Source organism: Vulpes lagopus, chromosome 8 (assembly GCF_018345385.1).
Source record: "Vulpes lagopus strain Blue_001 chromosome 8, ASM1834538v1, whole genome shotgun sequence".
Lineage (NCBI taxonomy): Eukaryota > Metazoa > Chordata > Mammalia > Carnivora > Canidae > Vulpes > Vulpes lagopus.
This window is the reverse complement of record NC_054831.1, coordinates 27,487,086-27,512,678: the sequence shown is the minus strand read 5'-3', so window position 1 is coordinate 27,512,678 and position 25,593 is coordinate 27,487,086. Positions and strand designations below refer to the sequence as shown.

Below are 25,593 nucleotides of genomic sequence, written 5' to 3'. Positions count from 1 at the left end.
GAGTCTGTACCAAGTAGAAAATGAAATAGGTTTACTGATTATTTTCTTATTGACCTATGCACTGTTCCAGAAAGGATATAAGGCTTGTATTATTTAGTCTGATTTTAATACCAATTAATTCAGTGAGGAAATAAAGCCCAATCAAATCGCATTAGGTTGACGAAATAATGAATTAGTGTTTTTTTTTAAACAATTCTTCATGTATTTTTGTAGGAGGTCATACTATTTGGAAAACGTATTCTAACTTATTATTGTGTAGATCTTAAGAGGGACTAAATACTGACTACTATAAAATTGTTTAGACCAACCCAGTAACATTTATTATATACTAAATATATAAAATACAAATAGATAGCAGGGACCTCCAAGTATGTATTTCAGTTAAATAATATTACTTTACTAAGAGAGAGTGTGCAACTGGGGAGGGGCAGAAAGAGAGAGAGAATCCCAAGCAGGCTCCATACCCAGCTTGGGCCCACTGCAAGGCTCAATCTCATGACCCTGAGATCATGACCTGAGCCAAAACTGAGAGTGGGAATCTTAACTAACTGAGCCACCCAGGCGTCCCTTAAATAATGTCACTTTTATTGACATCAAATGGTATCTCTTAGGCTCACACAAGGTATGATACTTCTCAACCATTTCCTCATAATAATACATTGTATAGCCCTTCATACTTTTCCTCTTTAGAAGGGTTCATTTCATAAATAAGTATTTGATTGTAACTATTACACTTTTGTTAGAATAGAAGTTCCAAGAGGACAAATCCAACTTATTTATTACTGCATCTACAAATCTAAATAATAGCTGGCACTTAGCAAAAATTTAATTTTTGTAGCATAAAGGACTTTCTGAAATTACTTCTGATGGTCACTAGCCAATGTATACCCCTTAAGACATGGGGCATAGTCCAAAGCTGTCTCTAAATAAAACATCTGTTTTATTTACCTTTAACATTCATGTGATTTTATTTATTTTTTAAAAGATTTTATTTATTCATGAAAGAGAGAGAGAAAAGGAGAGAGAGAGAGACAGAGAGAGAGAGAGGCAGAGACACAGACACAGGGAGAAGCAGGCTCCATGCAAGCAGCCCAGTGTGGGACTTGATCCCGGGTCTCCAGGATCAGGCCCTGAACTGAAGGCGGCGCTAAACCGCTGAGCCACCCGGGCTGCCCCATTGATGTGATTTTAATTCTAATCCATTACCTATATATTTTTAAGATTTTATTTATTTATTCATGAGAGACAGAGAGAGAGAGAGAGAGAGAGAGAGAGAGAGAGAGAAAGGCAGAGACACAGGCAGAGGGAGAAGCAGGCTCCATGCAGGGAGCCTGACGTGGGACTCGATCCCGGAACTCCAGGATCAGGCCCTGGGCAGAAGGCCGGTGCTAAACCACTGAGCAACCCAGGGATCCTCACATATTTCTTTTTAATATATATTTATTTTAAAGAAAAATTGATACATCAAGGATAAACATAATTTTAAGGATACAGGATTACAGCTGTGTTTGAGTGTGTGCAGTATATGGGCTGCGTTTGATTTTTAGCAAATAAGTTAGCATCTAAAAAAATGGTTTTAATACTTACAGTGAAGATTTTTATTGTATTTGAAAGAGTAAAGTGAAATGTACTTAATACTTTATATACATAATATGTACTTAAACATTGACTCCCTTTTATCATCTTTTTTTCTCTGTCTCTTTTTTTTTTGTTGTTGTTGTTGTTGTTGTTGTTACGTAAACTCTATGCCCAACATGGGGCTGGAACTCAGGACCTAAGATTAAGTGTACCAACTGAGCAGGCCAAGTGTCCCATCCTTTTACCCCATTACTAGAAAATTTCTAGATTCTCTTCTAAGAACCTCAATTTGTAACTGGTTCTTTCCGTTAAGTATATATATGGTCAATAACTGTCAAGTAAGAACAAAAGTTCTCAACCTTCGAGGAAAGATTATGGCTAATCATCAATCAAAAATCCTTTTACTGAGCCTACTGAATACAGCATAGATGAAAATTTTCCAGCCAAACTTTTTAGCCAGTGCCAACAATGTCCACAGAGAAAATTTAAATTGAATTAATTTTTATTACTACTTATTTAACACAAGTTTAATGTCTTAGGAAAGAATTTATAGAATCTGTGCTTTATTGCACTGGATACAAAATTGAAATTTAGTTATGTTGATATAGTGCAATTCGTGGGAAATGAGAGACGATGTTCTCTGGAATACATGAAGATTCTCAGTGATTGTTGCAAGGAATCACAAAAGAGATCTTTGGTCCAAAGAAGATATCTCTGAAAGAAAATAGGACATCAGTTAAATTCAGCTGAAAACTAAGGTATCTATCTATTAGTCTTTACTGGATTAAAAATGGGCAATGATTTCCAGGATTTCAGATTACTATTCTTTTTAAGTAATAAAGTACAAGAGAATGAGTGGCAGAACTTGCCACAGGAACAACAAAGACCAAGAAGGTAATCAAGTCTCCTACTTTCCTCCCATTTGCCATTGATATTATACTATCATTTATCCGTAAAGAAAAGGAAAAATTAAATGATTTCAAAACCTTATTATCATACCAAAAATATTATTTCTCTGATATGGGTGGGGGTGGGCCATGGAGTTTAAATCTGCAGATAAGAAACAAAAGGTTAAAAAATTGTTAGAAAGTCAATAAATTTCTAAATTTTATAGGGAAAGGACAAATGTTACGCTATTTAACTCTACTGTTGTTGAAAAGATCACATAAAGTAAAGTATAAAAATGCATGAAAATAATATAAAATTGTATCATGATTATGGCTCATTAGAAATATACTTAGTATGTAAAGTACAACCTATGTGTAGTTTACACTACTATAGCATATATTTGAAAGTTGCTAAGAGAGTAAATACTAAAAGTTCTCATCACAAGGAGAAAAAATTTTTGATAACTATATGAAGTGATGAATGTTAACTAAATTTATTATGGTAATCATTTTGTAATATATGTCTATCAAGTTATGCAGTACACCTTAAACTTATACAGTGCTATATGTCAATTATATTTCAATAAAAATGAAAAGAATATAAGGTGGCAAATTAGAATTTGTGTTTAAAGAGGCAAAAACAGGAAAAATACTTAACAAGGTAAATCTGTTGGTACTAGGGGAAAGGTAACCAAAATCAGATAGAAATTCCTTTTGTGTATCCAGACTTCTATTCTTATCCATTATACAAATGGTAACAAAATTGTATCATAAATACAAATACTTTTCAATAAATTGGTTTCTAGTCTTAGAATTACAAAAAAGCAACATGGTATTTTAATATTAAATAGCATTTCATTTATGTAGTCTGAGAAATATTGTCATTTTAATGAAATCAGTTAACTCAGGGGTTTTGTTTTATTTTGTTTTTTGGGTTTTGTTTTTTAAGATTTTATCCATTTGTCAGAGAGAGCATATGCAAGGGGAGCTGCAGGCAGAGGCAGAGGGAAAGGGAGAAGCAGGCTTCCCACTGAGTGGGGAGCTGATGTGGGGCTCCATCCGAGAACCTGGAATCATGACCCGAGCCAAAGGCAGATGCTTAACCAACTAAGCCACCCAGGTGCCCCACTTAACTCAAGTTCTTAATACCATTTAGTACAAATTATTCTCAAACTTTATCATGAATCAGAATCACCTATAGGACTTGTAAAGCCATAATTGCTATGCCTCACCTCCAGCCTCCTTGATTCAGTAGGTCTTGTAGAGGGCTCAAGGATGGATATGCATTTTTAACAAGAACTAGGTGATATTGAAGCTGCTACTCTGGGAACCATACGTTAAAAACCAACTGCCTTGGTAGAAAAAAATGTCTGGTCCAAACTAGAAGACCTGGATTTTAGTTTCAGTGCTGATATTAACTAGTTGTCTGGAATGGTGCTAGTCATTTTACCTCTCTGCATCTTTCCTTGATAAGATGATTATATCTATCCTTTCTCACAGGTTTCTTAGGAAAATGAAAATATGATGACATATGTTGAAAATAATTTGAAAGAGCAAATTTCAGGATGAAATAGCCAAGATCATAGTATTTGAGGCTTTTCAGTTACCAGAGGAAGATGATTTTAAAAGCAAGAGTCAAAAATTTACTGATTTATCTGCCATTGTATTATACTTAAGATGCATCTATTTTCCAAGACAGTAGATAATTTTTATTTAGTTCATTTCTGGTTAACTCATATGTAGAGCTAGAAAGTTTTTCTTTGACCATTACCAGTTTTCTGTCCAATTAATTAGTTGGTCCCGTTCACTAGTTTCTTTTATCTAAAGCCTCTTATTAGTTTTCAAATTGATTTAAAAACTTTGACGTTAACCTCTCCTATTGGCAGATTTTTTGTGGTAAAACTCAGGGAATTTAGAATTTAATATATTGGAGTGCTATTAATTTTCTGGATTTTTAAAAAGAGATTTTATTTGTTTATTCATGAGAGACACACAGAGAGAGAGAGGCAGAGGCATAGACACAGGGAGAAGCGGACTCCCTGCAGGGAACCTGATGTGGGACTCGATCCCAGGAACCCAGGATCATGTCTGGAGCTGAAGGCAGATGTTCAACCACTGAGCCACCCAGGCATCCCTAATTTTCTGGATTACATTTAGTTTTATTAAAATCTGCCAAACTCTGTTTCTTAAATGAAAACATTCATTTTCATACATAATAGATGAATCTAGAAAATAGCTGGAATTTAAGTAGGATTTTACTTAAAAAGGGTGATTAATTTCAGCAAACACATTATAAAGTTGTCTTTTAAAAGAGTTGTTATGAAAAAAAAGAGTTGTTATGCATACATTTCATAGCCATATACTTCATGATTATATTTCCTTACTTTGGGCAGCAGAGCAATTCACGGAAGTTGCAGTAACAGATCATCTCACATCCCTTCCCATCCCAGAAGTGATCCTGGATGTTTACATCCATCTTCGTCAGATCAGCTACTCCCTCTGGAAGGTTGTGACAGTTGCGATCTTTTAGTGTCTTTCTGTAGCAAGAGAGGCGACTGGCAGGCATGGCTTGGACTCCTAGCAGCAAAGTTAGCCCAATGGTGAAGGCAAATACTATAAATTTCATTTTGGTTTTTGCCCTGAAATAGAAGAAAAAGTAAAATGTATCAGTGTGTTTTTGTTTTAAAGATGGAATTCATTTGAACATAAAGTTCTGTAGCATTCTTATAAATACTTGGATAGAAAGATTGGGAGTTGATCTTTTTCTATTCTCTTCTTTGTATTTCTCAAAGTGTAATTTTATGACTATTGACAATAAAAATCATTAGAATAATGATTTAGAATAATTGTTAAAAACAAAATGTCTGGGTTCCACAATGAAATATTAAATAAGAAATGCTGGAGGTCAGGGGGAGGTTAGAGCCAGAATCTGCATTTTTAAGTACCCAGAGTAATTTTTAATTTTTGGTACATTCAGTAGAGGAGAACTGTGGTTTTTTTTTTTTTTTTAAGATTTTATTTATTTTTTCATGAGAGACAAAAGAGAGGCAGAAACATAAGCAAAGGGAGAAGCAGGCTCCATGCATGGAACCCAACGTGGGAATCTATCCTGGGATCCCAGGATCACACCCTGAGCTGAAGACAGATGTTCAACCACTGAGCCACCCAAGCATCCCAAGAACTGTTTTTTAAGGTGGTAAAACTCAAGTGAACTTCTAGAATCATCATCAAGTTCAGGGGTTCTTGACTTGCATAGCCTAGGAATAATATTGTCAAAGAACTTGAATTCTACCCTGACAGGAACAAAAACCTATCCTGATACTGAGAAATAATATGCATATGTTTATAGTTCAATTAAGTTTTAAAAACCTACCAGAATTACCTGGAGGCTCATTTTTGTTGCAAATTTTTATCCCATGTAGATTACTTCATCTTAGCCTCATTGAAAAGAGAGGCTTGAATTTCCCCTAATAAGCATTTAGCCTGTTCTTAAACACCTACCATGCTGGGGAGCTCATTATTGACTAAGTCAATATATTCCACTGATGCAATTCTAATGTTTCCCTTACTGTAAAATATTTTTCTATAGCTTCTATCAACCAGTCTCAGTTTGAGCTCTTAGGGTCATACCAAGCAAGTGTTTTTCTCTGCCAGGAGAGAATTCTTCAAATATAGTATTTGCATAAAACTGTGGTATATTCATCATCTGTTTTTTTTTTTCTTTTTTTCTTCATCTATTTAATCAGGCTTCTTTGGCTTTCATGTTAGGCATGAAAAGAATGGAGGCTATTGTAGTAAAGGAAAACTAGCAGAATGGTGGAGAAATCAGAATCAGAATCCACAGCCATTCAGATTTCATCTTGTTGACAGATAAGAGGAGCTTTCCTACCAAGGAGTATTAAAGAGAGGGGAAAACATATAAGTATATTGTACTTTGAAAAAAACAATGTTGAAAGGAAATTTTTTTAGTTTTCAGTGACTAGATGCATCTCAAAGGTGAATTAATATAGGTGAGATTATGGATTTATTAAAAGGACAATTATTTTAGAGTAGCTTTTAGTTTACAATAAAATTGGAAGGAAGGTATGGATTTCCCATATACTCTTTGCCCTCACAAATGCATAGTCTCCCAGATATCAACATTGCTCACCAGAACCATACTTTTTTTTTTTTTTTTTACTAAGGATAAACCTACATGGCACATCATAATTTCCCAAAGGCCATAATTTAACTTAGAGTTCATGCTTGGTGTTGTCCATTCTTTAGGTTGGACAAATGTATAATGGTATTTATCTATCATTATAATATCATATAAAGTATGATATTTTCACTTCCCTAAAAATTCTCTGTTATCTACCTATACATCTCTCCCTCCTTAACTTCTGGCAATGTTTTTTATTGTCTACAGTTTTACCTTTTTATTTATTTATTTATTCATTCATTCATTCATTCATTCATTCATTCATGAAAGACACACAGAGAGAGGCAGAGATACAGGCAGAGGGAGAAGCAGGCCCCATGCAGGGAGCCCGACGTGGGTCTCAGGGAACTCCAGGATCACGCCCTGGGCCAAAGGCAGGTGCTAAACCGCTGAGCTACCCAGGGATCCCCCTATGTAGCCTTTTCAGATTGGCTTCTTTCACTTAGTAAAATGCATGTAACTTTCCTCCATGTCTTTTCATGTCTTGACAGCTCATTTCTTTTAGCACTAAATAATAATGTCTGGATGTACCACAGCTTATCCATTTATCTACTCTAGGACATCTTGGTTGCTTCCAATTTTTGGCAATTATGAATAAAGCTGCTGTAAATATCCATGGACCAGTTTTTGTATTGTATGGTCGTAAGTTTTCAACTTCTATGAATAAACACCAGTGAGCACAATTGCTGAATTATATGGTAAGAGTGTGTTTAGTTTTATAAGAAACTGTTAATTGTACTCCAAAGTGACTGTATCATTTCGCATATCCACCAGCAACGTATGAGAGTTCCTATTGTTCCATAACCTCAGCAGTATTTGGTGTTGTCACTGTTTTGAATTTTGGCCATTCTAATAGGTGTGTAGTGATATCTCATTGTTGTTTTAATTTGCATTTCCTTGATGATATATGACGACATGATGGAGTATCTTTTCATATATATATTTGCCATCTGTATATCTTCTTTGGCGAAGTGTCTGTTAAAGTCTTTTGCCTATTTTTAAAATCAGGTTGGTTGTTTTCTTATTGTTAAGTTTTAAGTTTTTTTGTATATTTTGGTTAACAGTCCTGTATCAGATGTGTCTTTGCAAATATTTTCTCCCACTTGTGGCTTATCTTCTAATTGCCTTGACATTTTCTTTCACAGAGAAATTTTAACTATAAATAAAGCTAGAGTTTAGCTTATCAATTATTTCTTTCAGAGATCATATCTTTGGTGTTGTATCTAAAAAAGGCATCATATCCAAGGTCATCTAGGGTTTTTTCCTATGTTATCTTCTAGGAGTTTTATGGGTGCACGATTTACTTTTAGGTCTATGATCCATTTTAAAAAATATATTTTATTTATTTATTCATGAGAGACACAGAGAGAGGGAGAGAAGCAGACTCCATGCAAGGAGCCCGACTTGATCCCAGGACTCCAGGATCATGCCCCGGGCCGAAGGCAGTTACTAAACCGCTGAGCCACCCAGGGATCCCTATGATCCATTTTTAATTAAGTTTTGTGAAGGGTGTAGTGTCTGTGTTTAGATTCATTTTGTTGCACGTGGATGTGCAGTTGTCCCAGCACCATTAGTTGAAGACACTAGTTTTGCCCATTGTATTGCTTTTGTTCCTTTGTCAAAGATCTGTTGATTATATTTTTGGGATTCTTTTTCTGAGCTCTGTTCTGTTCCATTAACCTATTTGCCTATTCTTTTATAGGTATCACACTGTCTTGATTACTGTAGTTTTATGGTAAATCTTGAAATCAAGTAGCATCAGTCTTCTAATTTTATTCTCCTTCATTATTGTGTTGGTTATTCTGGGTCTTTTTCCTTTCCATATAAACTTTAGAATCACTTTGTCAATATCCACAAAATAACTTGCTGTGATTTTGATTAGGATTTCATTCAGTCCGTAGGTCGAGATGGGAAAAATTAACATGTTGACAATGTTGAGTCTCCCTATCCATGAACATGGAATATCTCTTCATTTATTTAGTTCCTTGATTTTATCCAATAGAGTTTTATAGTTTTTCTCATATACATCTTGTATGTATTTTGCCAGATTTATACCTAAATATTTTATTTTGGGGGGTTGCTATTGTGTTTTAAGTTTCAAATTCCACTTATTCATTGTTAGTATGTTGGAAAGCAATTGATGCTTGTGTATTTACCTTGTTTCCTACAACTTTGCTATAATCACTTATTAGTTCCATAAGATTTTTTTGTCGATTTTTTGGAATTTTTCTGCATAGGCAATCATGTTGTCTGCAAAGATAGTATTATATCTTCTTTCTTCCTTTATATACTTTTTATTTCCTTTTCTTGTCTTACTGTATTAGCAACGACTTTCAGAATGATATTGAAAAAGTGTGGGGAAAGGGTACATTCTTGCCTTGTTCCTGATCTCAGTAGGAAAGATTTGAATTTCTCACCATTAAGGATGTTAACCGTAGGTTTTTTGTAAATGGTCTTTATCAAGTTGAGAAAGTTCCCCTCGATTTCTAGTTTATTGAGAGCTTTTATCATGTATGCATGTTAGGTTTTCTCAAATGGTTTTTCTGCATCTGTTGATCTGATCATGTGATTTTTCTTTTTTAGTCTATTGATATGATAGATTACATTAATTAATTTTCTTTTTTTTTTTAAGATTTATTTATTCATGAGAGACATAGAGAGAGAGAGAGAGAGAGAGAGAAGCAGAGACACAGGCAGAGGGAGAAGCAGGCTCCATGCAGGGAGCCTGACGTGGGACTCGATCCCAGGTCTCCAGGGTCCCACCCTGGGCTGAAGGCAGGGCTAAACTGCTGAGCCACCGGGGCTGCCCACATTAATTAATTTTCAAACACTGAACCAGCATTGCATGTCTAAGTCACACTTGACTGTGGTATATCATTCTTTTCATACTTGTTTTGATTCAGTTTGCTAATATTTTATTAAGGATCTTTGTAGCTATGTTCATGAGATATATTGGTTTATAGCTTTCCTTTCCTGTAATGTCATTGTCTGGTTTTGATATTACAGTAATTCTGGCCTCATAGAATGAGTTAGAAAGTATTCTCTTTGCTTCTATCCTCTGAAAGAGATCGACGAGAATTGGTTTAATTTCTTCTTCAAATATTTTACTGGGGAGCCCATTTGAGCCTGGTGCTTTCTTTTTGGGGAGATTATTATTAACTCAATTTCTTTAATAGATATAGATCTATTTAGATTGTGTGAATTTTGGCAAATTGTGTCTTGCAAGGAACTGATTCACTAATGAAGTTTAAAAGATTTATTGGCATAGAGTTGTTCATAGTATTGCTTTACTATCCTTTCTATTTCCATGGGATCTGTAGTGATGTTCCTCTTTCATTTCTGATATAATAATTTGTGTCCTCTTTCTTTTCTTAGTTTACTTGGCTAGAAGTTTATTGATTTTTTAAATCTTTTTAAAGAACTGGCTCTTGGTTTCATTGATTTTTCTCTATCGATTTCCTGATTTTAATTTCATTCATTTCTGCTCTAATTGTTTTTTTTATTAGACATTGATTTTTATTTTCTTTTTGTTGTGAAAAACTTCAAATATATACAAAAATAGAGATAATGGTTTAATGAACCTCAATATACTCATCTGCAAGCTTCAATTATTATCACCCCATGGCCTCCCTTGTTTCACTTATACCTGCACTTTTTTTTCTTCCTCAGTTTTGATTACTCTGAAGCAAATTCTAGTCATCTCAACTTATCCACAAATATTTCAGTATATTTCATTAAAGGTAATGACTTTTAAAAATCATACACACACACACACAAATAAAATAAAAATAAAAATAAATAAAAATCATAACACATGGGACGCCTGGGTGGCTCAGCGGTTGAGCATCTGCCTTCAGCCCAGGGAGTGATCCTAGAGACCTGGGATTGAGTCCCACATTGGGCTCCCTGCATGGAGCCTGTTCCTTCCTCTGCCTATGTCTCTGCCTCTCTCTCTTTGTCTCTCATGAATAAATAAATAAAATATTTTTTAAAAAATTAAAAATAATAAATACAAAAATAAAAATCATAACACAATACTCTTTAGCATAACAAAAAATTTAATAATTTCTTCATATAACTAAAAAGCCCTTCATTGTTTAAGTGTTCCACTTGAATTCCTAATTTTCTCCTTTTATTTTTTGATTGAAGTATAGTTGACATATTATATTAGTTTCAATATAGTGATCAACATAGTGATTCAGCCATTATGTATATTATGAAATGCTAGCCATGATAAATGTAGTTACCATCTGTCATTATACAAAATTACTACAATATTGTTGACTATACTTTCTATGCTGTATTTTTCATCCTAATAACTTATTTACTTTATAACCAGAAACATGTACCTCCAAATCCCTTCCACCTATTTTGCCTATTCCCTAAATAGGCAACCCTTCCCTCTGGCAACCACTAATTCTCTATGTTTATGAATATTGTTCCTCTTTTTTGTTTTTGTTTTGTTTGTGTTTTAGGTTCCAAATAAAAATGAAATTATGTGACATTTATCTTTCTCTGACTTTTTTTCACTTATCTGTTCTAATTTTTTTTAAAGATTTTATTTATTTACTTGAAAGAGAGCACAGAGGGAGAGGGAGAGGCAGGCTCCCCGCTGAGCAGAAAGCCCGATGAGATGTGGGGCTCAATCCCAGGACCCAGGATCACAACCTGAGCCCAAGGGAGATGCTTAATAGACTGAGCCAGCAGGCACTTCTAATTCTTATTATTTTGTTTTTCTGCTTACTTTGAAGCAAATTGAATTTGCTCTAATCCCAAGGTGGAAACTAAGGTGATTGATTTTAGATCTCTCTTCTTTTCTAATATTTACATTTAATGCATTCATAAATTTCCCTCTAAGCACTGCTTTTGCTACATCCCACACATTTTGATAAGTTTTCCTTTTTATTTAGTTCAAAGTATTCTAAAAGTTCTCTTGAAATTTCTTTTTAGCTCCTATGCATTATTTAGAGTTGTGTTAATCTCCACCTATTTGGGGATTTCCCAGTTATCTTTATGTTATTGATTCTTAGCTTAATTTCGTTATGGTCTGAGAGGAGAAATTATATGATTTTTATTCTTTTGAATTTGTTAATTGTGTTTTATGGCCCAGAATATGATCTGTCTTGGTGAATGTTCTGTGTGAATTTGAGAAGAATGTGTATTCTGCTATTATTGGGTTAAGTAGTCCATAGATGTCAATTATATCTAATTCATTGGTGGTGTTTTGAGTTCTACTATGTCCTTACTAATTTTCTGCCTGTAGGATTTGTTCCATTTCAATAGAGAATTCGTCTATTTTCCCTCACAATCCTATTTGTTTTACCTAATGCAGTTTGATGCTCTTTTGTTAGGTACATACCTGTTAAAAATTGTTATGTCTTATTGGAAAATTAACTCCTTTATCATTATGTAATATCCTACTCTATTCTTGATAACTTTCTTTTGATATTGGCTCCAAAATTAGCATAAGAAAAGAAAAATAAGAAATCTATTTCACTTTATATTTTTTCAGATTTGGTGGAGCAAGACAGTGTTGTATTACATCACAATCTAATATATAGACATATGAAAATGTCTTCCAATAAATTTTTACAGATCATAGTTTAAATTTTACATTAAAAAATATAGTTCTCTGAGGTGCTCTCGTTCTCAATTGCTTCAGATTAGGATCTTCTTTATACCCATTAGATAGGTGGTATTTTTTTTTTAAAGTCACATTTCTTGACTTTTTTTTTTCAGATTAATCTTCAAAGAACGTTCATTAGAGCTTCTGTTCACTGAACATTTACTATGTGGCAGAAATCTCCACAACCGTTAAGTTTTAAACAATATATTGACCATTACCACAATCAAGATAATGAACCTATCTGTTATCCCTAAGTTTCCTAATGCCCTTAAGTAATTCATCACTCTTACTCCTCCCTTCCCTTCACTCTTATACAGACAACAAATTATCTACTATCACCGGAGATAAATTTGCATTTTCTACAGTTTTGTATAAGCAGAATCATAAAATATGTGCTCTTTTTATCTGACTTCTTTCACTCAGCATACTTCTTTTGAGATTTATACATGTCATTGCAGGTATCAATAGCTGACTTCTTTTTATTGCTGAGAAGTATTACATTATATAAATGATAGATCATTTATCCATTTGCCTGTTGATGGACATTTGAGTTGTTCTAAGTTTTGGGCTATTATAAAAAGAGCTGTTTTGAATATTTGTGTATGAGTCTTTGTAAGGTTATAGTTTTAGTTACTCTTGAACAAATACCTAGAAGTAGAATAGCTGGGTTGTATGATAGGAGTATGTTTTACTTTACAAGAAATTGCCAAATTGTTTTTCAAAAGTGATTGTATCATTTTACATTCCCACTGACAGTGTATAAAAATGTTCTAGTTTCTCTACATTCTCTCCAACACTTGGTATGGTCAGTCTTTAACTTTTGGCCATTCTAGTGTCTTATTGTGGTTTTGTATTGCATTTCCTTAATAATTAATGGTGTTGAGTCCCTTTTCATGTACTTATTTGTCATCTGTATGTCTTGTTTGGTGAACAACCTGTTCAAATCTTTTGCTCTGTTTTAAAAATTAGGTGGTTTTCCTGAGTTTTGAGAGTCCTTTACATATTCTGGATACAAGTGCTTTATCAGATATATACTTCCTAAATATTTACTCTTTACCTATGGCTTTCCTTATCACCTTCTTAACAATGGTCTTCAAAGGGCAAAAATTCTTAAAATTGATGAAGTCTGATTTATCAATTTTTTTCTTGAATAAAATATGCTTCCATTGTCATATTTAAGAAATCATTGCCTTACCCAAGGTCACAAAGATTTTCTCTTATGTTTTCTTATACTAGTTTATAATTTTAGGTTTCCCATTTAGTTCTGTGATCTATATTAGTTTATTTTTTATTTTAATGAGTGGTGTGGTTGAAATTCTTTCTGTATTTTTATGGTTGTTCAGTAGTTTCAGTACCATATTTGAAAAGATTGTTGTTTCTCCACTGAGTTGCCTTTGCATCTTTGTGAAATATCAGTTTTCAGGGTGCCTGGGTGGCTGAGTTAGTTAAGTGTGTGCCTTTGGCTCAGGTCATGATCCCAGAGTCCTAGGACTGAGCCTTGCATCAGACTCCCTGTTCAACGAGGAGTCTGTTTCTCCCTCTCCTTCTGCTCCTCTGACCTGCTAGTGCTCTCTCTCTCTTTTGTCTCTCAAATTAATAAATAAAATCTTTTAAAAAATATCAGTTTTCAATATAGCTGTGACTGTTTCTTTTGCTGTGCAAAAGCTTCTTATCTCGATGAAGTCTCAATAGTTCGTTTTTGCTTTTGTTTCTCTTGCCTTCATGGATATATCTTGCAAGAAGTTACTGTGGCCAAGTTCAAAAAGGGTGTTGCCTGTGTTCTCCTCTAGGATTTTGATGGAATCTTGTCTCACATTTAGATCTTTCATCCATTTTGAGTTTATCTTTGTGTATGGTGGAAGAGAGTGGTCTAGTTTCATTCTTCTGCATGTGGGTGTCCAATTTTCCCAGCACCATATATTGAAGAGACTGTCTTTTTTCCAGTGGATAGTCTTTCCTCCTTTGTCGAATATTAGTTGACCATAAAGTTGAGGGTCCACTTCTGGATTCACTATTCTGTTCCATTGATCTATGTGTCTGTTTTTGTGCCAGTACCACACTGTCTTGATGACCACAGCTTTGTAGTACAACCTGAAATCTGGCATTCCTTTTTATTGTTTAATTTTAATTTTTATGGATGAATGGAAGATGTGGTTTGTGTATGCAATGGAATATTTCTCAGCCATTGGAAATGACAGATACCCACTATTTGCTTCCACGTGGAGGGACCTGGAGGGTATTGTGCTGAGTGAGATGGGTCAATTGGAGGAGGACGGACATTGTATGGTCTCATTCATTTGGGAAATATGGAGATTAGTGAATGGGAATAAAGGGAAAGGAGAAAAAATGAGTGAAAATATCAGTGAGGGTGACAGAACATGAGACACCTAACTCTGGCAAACAAACAAGGGGTAGTGGAAGGGGAGGTGGGTGTGAGTGTGGGGTTGGGGTGACTGGGTGATGGGCAATGAGGCAGGCACTTGGTGGGATGAGCACTGGGTGTTATGCTATGTGTTGGCAAATTGAACTCCAATAAAAAAAATTTTTAAAAAATTAATAAACAATAAAAAGGATTGAGGAAAATAAATGAAAAGACAATAAAGAAATAAAGAACAAAGTAAAAAAATATATATAGCTGTGAGCCTGTTCTGGACTCTATTCTTTTCCATTGATCTTTTAATTTATCTTTACACCAATACTATAGTTTTGATTACTGTCACTTTATAATAATTCTTAGAATCAGGTAGAATTAGCCCTGAAACTTTCTTCTTTCACAAAATTGTTTTGACAATTATAGGTCTTTTGCATTCCTGTATTAGTTGTATTATCAGCTTCTCAATTTCTACAGAAAAAGCCTTCTGAAATTTTAATTGAGATTGCATTGAACCTATAGATAAATTTGGAGGATACTGGCATTTTAATAATATTGGATCTTCTGACCCTGAATAAATTTTTCCATACTTTTATTTTTATTCATTTGTGGTTTTAGATTTCAAATGTGTTCCTTTAAGTAGTCTATTGTTTGGTCTTGCTTTTTTATCCAAACTGACAATCTCTTCCTTTTAAGTGGAATATTTAGACCATTTACATTTCATGTGATTATTGCCATCATTAAGTTTAAATCTATCAACTTGCATTTTGTGTTCTGTTTGATCTATTCTCTGTTCCTTTTTTCCTCTTTTATATGTGCTCTTTTGGATTAATTGAACATCTTTTTGTGATTTCATTTTAGTTCCTTTGTTGGCGCATAGCTATAATCCTTCATTTTGTTATTTTAGTGGTTGCCTTAAGATTAATAGTGTATATACTTTAACTTATCATTTCCCTTCAAATGACATGTGTCACTTTACCTATAGTATAAAAACTTTAAGGGACGCCTGGTGGCTCAGTGGTTGAATGTCTGCCTTCAGCTTAGGGCATGATCCTGGAGTCCCAGGATCGAGTCCCACATCACGATCCCTGCAGGAAGCCTGCTTCTCTCTCTCCCCTCTGCCTTTCTCTCTCTCTGTCTCTCATGAATAAATAAATAAAATCTTTAAAAAACCTTTAAAATAGTATACTTCCATTTCTCTCCTCCCATGCTTTATACTATCGTTGTTATATACCTAATGTATATGCTAAAAACCCAGAATATGTTATTATTGTTGCATAAACAATTGTATTTTAGAGAATTAAGTAATAAGGAAAAAAATCTTATACTTTATCTATGTAGTTTTCATTTCTAGTGCTGTGTTCATTTTAATGAACGCCACCAGGCGTTTCCATCTGATACCATTTTCCTTATGCCTGAAGGATGTCCTTTAATATTCTTATAGTGTAGGTTTTCTAGTGGTTAATTCTTTAAATTTTTATATGTCTGTAACAGTTTTTACTTTATTTTTTTGAATATTTGTTTTATTTATTTATGATAGACACACACACACACAGAGGCAGAGACACAGGCAGAGGGAGAAGCAGGCTCCATGCAGGGAGCCCGACGTGGGACTCGATCCCGGGTCTCCAGGATCGTGCCCTGGGCCAAAGGCAGGCGCCAAACCACTGAGCCACCCAGGGATCCCCCCAGTTTTTACTTTACATTTGTTTTTGAAAGATATTTCTTCAGGTTATAAAATGGTAGTTTGACAGTTTAGGGTTTTTTTCAGCACCTTAATGACGTATCTGCTTTAATGTCCTTTGCTGCTCTTACTGACATCTGTATCAATTCTGGGTTGGTTTTAATTGATTGATTTTTATAGTTATATGTTATGTTTTCCTGCTTTTTTTGTATACCTGGTAATCCCTGATTAGATTTCAGATAGTTTAAATTTTGCCTTGTTGGGTGCTGGATATTTTTGTATTCTTATAAATATTCTTGTGCTTTGTTCTGGGATGTAATTAAGTTTCTTGGAAACAGTTTGATTCTTTCAGAACTTGCTTTTATGATTTGCTAGATGGTTCTAACTCATTCTAGGACTAATTATTCCTCACTAGTGAGGCCATGCCTTCCTTCCAGTGGCCAATGAATTACAAGTTTTTTCAACTTATCTTTGTAAGTATTTCTGACTTTTTGTGAGTGCCAGATACTGTTTTCTAATCCTTTCCCCCTGACCATAGACAGTTTCCTCATTTGCATGTACAAGTTAGTTTTCTGAATACTTCAGTGGGGCCCTCTGTAGACATCCAGCATTCTCTATGTATCTTTCTTCTGTTTAGTAGTCTTTTCTGCTTTAGTCTCTCTGACTCTCAGCTCCATTTTCTCAATTCAAGGAATCTGCTGGACTCTGTGTGTTCCCTCTCCTTTTATTTTATTTTTTTCAGCCTGGAAATTCCCTCAAGGCAATAGACCAGGGAAATTATACTTCATATGTTTCCCATCTTTCATAGGAAGATGTCCTTCCTTGCTTGAAATCCAGTGTTTTGACAGAGGTTGTTTCATGTTTTGTTTAGGTGGGTTTTTTTGTTGTTTCAGAGGAGTGAGTAAACCTAGTTCTTTTTACTCCATCTTAGGTGAAGCAAAGCATTCTATACTACTATTACTATTTGCATCTATTTTTGGAGGAATATGAAGGCAGATATACAAATTTTAGAGATTCTAAAAGTGAGCTCTGTGGTACTTTGATAATTTTAATACTAAAGCCAACTTCTCAGAACTATGTTTTTCCCTTCCACATCCTTTCCCAAATTGAATTAGGGTTGCTTTGACTACCACCTCTTGGATAGGGTAAGAGCTATTGGGTCCCAAAGTACAACAAATAAGACCTATTATGGTTTGCTCAAGGAGCCATTTAGTCTGCCATTCCTACTTCTGGAATGAGGCTTTAGTATTTTGATCTAGTTAGGCTGCTGAAAAATAACCTGAAATCATTCTTTAATCCTCAGGCCCAAATTTTCAAATGCTACTTCTGGTGACTTAGAATTCCTCTGCCCATACCACGACCAAGCTGGCAAGAGTAGGCAAGAGTATTCGGGAGAAGAGTGGTCAGTATTGGGGAAGTGACGGAGTCAAAGAATAGTACTGATGTAGGACTCGCTGATTAAGTAAGTAATTAGAGAGAGAGAAACAGGAGCAAGCTGATTTAATTTGGTTCAATGTAAGAGACATTTTTAAGTATTTCCTTTATGCGAGGCACTGTCCTAATTACCCGTAGTACAAAGGAATTAAGAAAAATACTAATAACTAAACTTATCCTCTTCCAATCACTCCAATTACTTCAATTAAAGCTAAAGTCATTGCAATGGCCTTCATATGCAACCTGGCTTCCTGTTATCTCTCTGAAAATATCTACCTTTCCGCTTTTTCATTCTGTTCTAGCTAATCCTCAAAAATATTAGACACATTTTTACCTTAGGGCCTTTGCCATAGTTAATTCCCCTGCTTGGAAAGCTCTTCCAACAGATTAACTATGTGTCTACCTCCTTTACCTTCTTCAAGTTTTTGTTCACCTTGCTCCTCACTAAGATCTATTCTATTTAAAACTGTATCCCAGGGTGGCTCAGTCAGTTAAGCATCTGCCTTCAGCTCAGGTCATGATCTCCAGGTCCTGAAATCCATCCCTGCATCAAGGTCCCTGCTCACCAGCAGGGAATCTGCCTCTTCCTCTGCCCTTCATCCTTGCTTGTTGCTTGTGCTCTCACTCTCTCTCTCTCTCCCCTCTCTTTCATAAATAAATAAATAAATAAATAAATAAATAAATAAATAAATAAAATCTTTAAGAAAAACTATTTCCCCTCACATATTCTCAATCTGCCTTAGTTGCTCTACTTTTCCATGGCATTTATGAACCTCTAAACTGTTAAAAAATATTTTTATTATGTCTCCCAGGACTTGAATGTAAGTTCAAGGAAGGCAGGGTTTTGTCTGATGTGCATCCCAAGCTCCTGAAACAATGCCCAGCATGTAATTGAAAGAATAAATAGTATACCCTAATCTAGATGCTTATATATAGGCAAGAAAGGAGGAATTTCTCAGCTTGTTAAACTCAATATTTAATGGCACAGAACTATTATGGATAGTGAACTGTCAAATTTTAAAATTTGGGTGTCATCAAGTACTATTGTTTTGATTAAATTGATTTTTTCTGGATAGTCTGACTTTAAAATGTACTTCCTAATTTGTTTTATTTTCCTTTTTTATCAAGACTATCATATCCAGTCAGCTCATACCTGACTTAAAAATATATATATTTATAGAGATTCCTAGGTGGCTCAGTCAGTTAAGCATCTGACTTGATTTCAGCTCAGGTCATGATCTCAGGGTCCTGAAATCAAGCCCTGGGTTAGGCTCTGCACTCAGTAAAGCATCTGCTTGAGATTCTCTCTCTTGCTCTCTCTCACTCTCTAAAATGAATAAATAAATTTTACATTTAATATAATAAATATATATATTTATATGTGTATACCTTTATCAGAAGATTCAACAACAACAAAAAACCCTCCCCTTTTCTCTAAGCTCCCTTACCAGATTACTCTCCATCAAAAAACTGGGTGGAAGGAGAGGGGTGAGAGAGGGTTGTAAATTCTTTGTAAGCTTTTTACCAATTGTGTTTGAAGAATTTTTCTATATTAGTCATTAGCATTTTTCATATATGTTAAGTTTTGGTCTCCCTAGTTTTTTTGTTTTTTACTATGCTATCATGTTGTTCTTATTTTTAGTAATCTAGCTTAATTTTGTCTAATTCTTGTGGCTTTTGAAAAAAGTCATCCATTTACTAAACTTGGGATCTTACTGCCCTTTACATATTTCCTGCATATAAGCATAATTTGTTCCTGAGTTCATTTCATGACTGTTAACCGCTTAAGCTTTCTTTCCATTAGATTATTCTAATTATAGCAAGAAAACTGATTGGATTTTTTTAAATAGTTAAAAAAAAAAAAAGGAATAATAGTGTAAAACATAGAAAATGCAGAGAAGAATAGATAGAATAAAATACAATTAGTTTCCATGTAGAGATAAGGGTTGTTAGCATTTTGGTGTGTTTCTTTCGGTATGCATAGGGGAGAGCATTAAGGAGAAATTGAGATGGCAAGGGACAGAACACTGGGAAACTAACATTTGTGGACTGCGCAGAAGAAAAGTCAGAGAAATATACCAGTGAAGGGAATTGAGAAGGAAGTAGAGGGTCATAAGATAATGAGAATAGGGGAAAAGGGTAAGTGAGTGGAGAGCTGAGGACAAACTCATGACAAAGATTGGTATTTACTAAGGTATAGTCCTCAGAGTGTCTCTACACCCTGCTATATAAAAGCAGATAAATTCAAAATCCATATACCATCATTTCCTGATCTCTTTTATAGTCCTGTGTCTCTACGTACATGATATTGATACTCAGATGATATTTAACATTGTTAAAATATAAAATTGTCAGATAAAATACAGGATACTGAGCTGAATTTGTATTTCAGATAAATAATAGATAATTTATAATATAAACATGTCCTAAATATAACATAATTTCTATCTCTTGGCTTTAATTTTGATAATTTATATTTTGTTAAAAATAGCTCATCTGACTCATTTAAAAATATATTACAATAAAGATATATAGAGTATTTTCTTATAATTAAATAGAAATCTTCCTTCCCTCATTAGGATTTTTATAGGTACTGCCTCTTTGGAAGGAATGCTCTTTACTTGCCTAGCTTATTCTTGACTTTCAGTTATCAATTTAAATTCATTTTTTTAAAGCCTTTCTCTGACCATCCAATCTAATATCTCTTCAACTAGATTCTTTCATAGTGACCTTTTTTTCCCCTAATGCTATTTATCACATTTTAAATTATATGAGTTTACTCATTTTATGTCTATCATTCCCTTAAGACAGAAAGCTCCATGGAGGCAGTCTATTTTGTTCACTACCACATACCCACTGGCTAATACAATGCATGGCCCACATACATAGTATAGTATAGTATAGTATAGTATAGTATAGTATAGTATAGTAATCATAGTATGAATGATTCTCTGAAAACCCTTTTTTTTAATCCTGAGGAAGAGCCTACAGTGGTTTCATGGTATCTAAAAGATGGCAAACTTCCAAGGGCTAATCCTAAGGCCTTCTTCCTTCCACTTCCCCTCCACATCTATCACTCGTTATTCTTAGCTAGTAAAAAGACCAGTCGGGCAGCCCAGGTGGCTTAGCGGTTTAGCGCTGCCTTCAGCCCCGGGTGTGATCCTGGAGACCCAGGATGGAGTCCCATGTCAGGCTCCCTGCATGGAGCCTGCTTCTCCCTCTGCCTGTGTCTCTGCCTCCCTCTCTCTCTCTGTGTCTCTCATGAATAAATAAATAAAATCTTAAATAATAAAAAGGCCAGTCATCTCTTCAATCCTATGTGTATCTTTTGCTTGTTGTCACCTTTATGTTAATTTCTGACCAAACCATGTACTGAGGACAAACCTCAAACTCATCTCTTCTAAGAAGCCTTCCCAGATCCACCCATACCACTCTAATACCTCATTTGTTCTATGTACCTATAGCACTCATGTACAATCCATTCATTAAGAACTGTGAATTTCCTATCTTTTTAATTTTAGCCATTCTAACTGATGTAAAATTGTATCTCATTAGGGCTTTGATTTGTATTTCCCTGATGACAAGTGATGTTGAGCATGTTTATTCATGTGTCTGTTGGCCATTTGTATGTCTTCTTTGGGGAAATGTCTCTTCATGTCTTCTACCCATTTCTTGACCAGATTATTCATTTATTGGGTTTGACGTAGATATAGATTTTGATACTAGTCATTTATCTCATATGTCATTTGGCGAGGATGTAGAGAAAGGGAAACCCTCTTACAATGTTGGTGGGAATGCAAGCTGGTACAGCTACTCTGGAAAACAGTGTGGAGGTTCCTCAAGAAGTTAAAAATAGGTGATCCCTGGGTGGCTCAGTAGTTTAGCACCTGCCTTCAGCCCAGGGCGTGATTCTGGAATCCTGGGATCGAGTCCCACATCAGGCTTCCTGCATGGAGACTGCTTCTCCCTCTGCCTGTGTCTCTGCCTCTCTCTCTCTCTCTGCATCTCTCATGAATAAATAAATAAAATCTTTTTTTAAAATAAAAAAGAAGTTAAAAATAGAGCTATCCTATGACCCAGCAATGGCACTACTGGATATTTACTGCAAAGATACAAATATAGTCATCCAAATGGGCTCCTGAACCCCAATGTTCATAGCAGAAATGTCCACAATAGCCAAACTGTGGAAGGAGCCACAATATCCTTCTACAGATAAATGGATAAAGAAGATGTGGGGTGTGTGTGTGTGTGTGTGTGTGTGTGTGTGTATAATGGAATATTATTCAACCATCAGAAAAGATGAATACCTACCATTTACATCAACATGGATGGAACTGGAGGGTATTATGCTAAGTTAAATAAGTCAATTGGAGAAAGACAATTATCATATGGTTTCACTCATATGCAGAATGTAAGAGATAGTACAGAGGACCATAAGGGAAGGGAGGGAAAACTGAATGGGAAAAAATCAGAGAGGGGGACAAACCATGAGAGAATCTTACCTCTGGGAAACAAACTGAGGGTTGCTGAAGGGGAGATGGGTGGGAGGATGGGTAACTGGGTGGTGGACATTAAAGAGGGCATGTGATGTGATGAGCACTGGGTGTTATACACAACTGATGAATTATTGAAAATTACACCTGGATAACTAATGATTTGACTAAATAATACCTTGTCATTGTCAGCTTTTTTCATAAGCCAGTTAGTGAGAGAGAATATGGCTATAGTTGGGAGCGGGAGATTCATTGAAAGGCATTTGACCATTGAGTAAATTGGTTGTTCTGTGTATTTACCTAGAACCAGGAAGGAATATATGGAATCATCATAAAGGGCCTTCCAGAACTTGATTAAAAGCTTTGATTTTATTGAATATGTTAGAAAACCATTTGCATATTTTGATAGAACACTCACGTGTTTGATTTATGTCTTAAAAATAATCCCTGATTGCTTTACAAAGATGTGTTGTGGTGGGACAAAATTGGAAGAAAAAGACTTTTGGTGAAAGTTGATGGAAGATATGAGGCAAAAGGGAAAGAATCAAGGATGACCCTTAGGCTTTTGATCTAAGTGATGCCAACGTTTGTTGAGCTGAGGAATAATTAGATGGAATCAATGTGGGGAAATTTTAAGAGTAAATTTTCAGACAAGTTAAGTTTGAAATGCCTATTGGATGTCTAAGTGAAGATATTGAGTAGGCAGTGTGTCTGAAGGTTAGGGCTAGAAATAAAAAATTGAGAGTCATCAGGATGTTTATGGATCATATTTATAGCTATGAGACTGGCAGGGTAGTGAGTATAGAGTAAGAAAAGAGGTAAAAGACTGAGACCTGGGGCAAGTCAATATTCAGAGGACTGGAAGAGGAGATGCCAGCATCATGAAGGCAAGGACTACAACTTCTACTTCTTTTGCGTCTCTCAGAGTACCTACTTCAATACTGGGCTCACAGTAAATGTTCCAAAAATATTCACTGAAAGAATGAACAAATAAATTGCTGGAAAAGAAAGTGGGTATGTTGCCATACCATGTACCTCTTCTGAATATGTCCACACCAGAGCACAAAATAGTGCTTCTGTCACAGTCTCAGTCACATACTAGGATGGAAAGTTCCACACCTGGCAAGCATTTACTGGCAGTTTTTTTTTTTTTTTAACACTTTATAAATTACATGTTTGAAGTTTTCTCTTCTTTTACTTGAGTGCAGATAAATAGCTCTAATTTTTATTTAGCAAGTGGAAAAATGTCTCAAGCAGTATGTTCCTATGTTACATGATTATTTTTTTTCACTAGAGGACACCAACCTTAATCCTTGGCAATCCATTAAGACTGTATATTTTCAAGTGCCAACAAGAGTGAAATGACTTTGGCAAATATGAAACAAACTGCTCTATTTTTTTTCTATTTCAGTTGAAGTACATGCACTTAAAATTCCTCCTGGAGTACATCCAAATTACAAAAGAAAACAAAACTAAAAACTGAATATAAAAAAAAATAAAAACTGAATATCTAAAGAAATAAGCAAGAGATCCTTATAGATAGTTATGTATTGGTTTTTAAATTCAAATTTATGTAATTAATTTTGTTCCTAGCACTATATGGTACCATTCATATCCCAGTAGGGGAATAATTTTTAAAAGATCAATGCAGAGGATATAGAGTCATGAGCAAAATATTCCAATTAAGCAGCAAATCACTTCCACCGTCATAAAATAGGGAATTGCAAATTTTGATTGTATGAGAATATTTGCCATGAGAAAGCTTTTGAATGGGTGAGTTAAATGAAGACTTAAAAAGAAAAATCATCCCGCTTAATGGCCAAAACTAACAGGGCTATGCAGTTTCAGTGTTCAGAGATTTATGGTGCAATGCTCATACAGGCAACTGATGTCAATTCTGGGAACTGATATTAAAAGCAGTGGAATGAAATAGAGTTGATGAATTAGAAAGGGCAGTCCATTTTCAGATTTTTTTCAAAACACAGCAAAAGAGAAGCAAAGGCTTCAAAAACAAATGAAAATTCCAACCCAGAACTTGACATTTAAAATATCAAAAATTATAGTTGAAAGAGATTAACATTGCTGTCTAGCTTGTGATGTTTCCCATTTATCTTTCTTGGATGATAAAAAAGAAAAAAACCTGTTATTTAAAAAAATCTCTCTTATCAATTGTGTTAGAAGAGGTTCGTGGTAGAATGAGCCCTGAAGTGGAATTCTTAAAGTGCATGTTAAAGAAGAGATGGTATGAGAAAATGGGTACGTCTTTCAAACATCATTAAACGAGACATGATCAGTCCAGGTACCCAAGAGACTTTCATCAATGGAAAAATGAAGTTTACATCCTTCCTGAAAGTAATCTTTCTTCAGATAATGCATTCAGAAAATGCTATAAGATGATATTATTCAGTCTTGGATTTTTCTACTTGTTTTCCTGGCTACAATAGATCATCATCACTGGAGAAAAGGACCAGCATTTGGGAGAGCTTTTCCCAGCCTGCATAACCAAGTTAAGGAATCTTAAAGAGGAATTTTTGTAAGCCTGAAAGGGAAAAAGTGTTCCCTTTATCTTAGCAGTACAGACACCATAGTGTGTTCTATGGTGGGGACACCAAAGACGAATTCTGTACAATTCCTTCTTTGTATCACACATTTATACCAATTTTTTTTTTAGGAGTCAGGATTTTAAAAGCAAAAAAACAAAACAAAACAAACAAACAAACAAAAAACCCACAAAAAAATGTCCTGCTTAGACATTGCAGTTAACTTCACATAGAGTAGGTAATATAGAGATATAGCTACTGCATTAAAAGACTAAACTTATATACTGCATTATTCTTACATGGTTCCGAGAGGTGGAATAATAAGGTCCTGTTATGTGGGATCAGATTCAGAGTGGACATGGGCATTAATTAGGAGTAACAGTGAGAGAGCTGTCTCTTTTTAAACCTATGATTAAATTACTCTCCCAGTTAAGGAATATACATTTTCTAGTCCCTTTTAATCTGATTATTTTCTTTTATCTTTGGAAGCATCATCTTTTTTCAAAGTATATCCATCTCCTTAGAGAAGCTCTCTCTCTGACTTTCTCTTCTGACTCAACACATAAATACATTTTTGCTCTAATCTGTAGCAATAATTTGGAGTAGAATAAGTGACACAAAATGATATTTAAGAAAAAAAAATACATACCCTTTCTTCTCCGTTCCTTTTGGTCTTCTTGGCAGAGGAATTTTCTTAAATGCTCCAATTCACTGGGTGAGTTTGGGCAAAAGGAGAAAAAAGGAGGTGCTAAAAGGAGGTTCCTTACAAATAAACCTTT

The 25,593-nt window shown here is 34.8% G+C and overlaps 2 protein-coding genes across 6 annotated transcripts in view; one reads left to right on the top strand and one right to left on the bottom strand.

The window, feature by feature from the left end:
• SAP30 (Sin3A associated protein 30) overlaps positions 1–25,593 on the top strand; it is a 137,828-nt gene that overhangs the window by 13,351 nt on the left and 98,884 nt on the right. The window lies entirely within an intron of this gene.
• SCRG1 (stimulator of chondrogenesis 1) lies at positions 1,502–25,593 on the bottom strand. The gene is made up of 3 exons (XM_041766398.1): positions 25,464–25,593; positions 4,850–5,104; positions 1,502–2,292 (listed from the first exon to the last, which is right to left on the bottom strand). The coding sequence occupies exons 2-3, from the start codon at positions 5,089–5,091 to the stop codon at positions 2,238–2,240; spliced, it is 297 nt and encodes a 98-aa protein (XP_041622332.1). The 5' UTR covers positions 5,092–5,104; positions 25,464–25,593; the 3' UTR covers positions 1,502–2,237.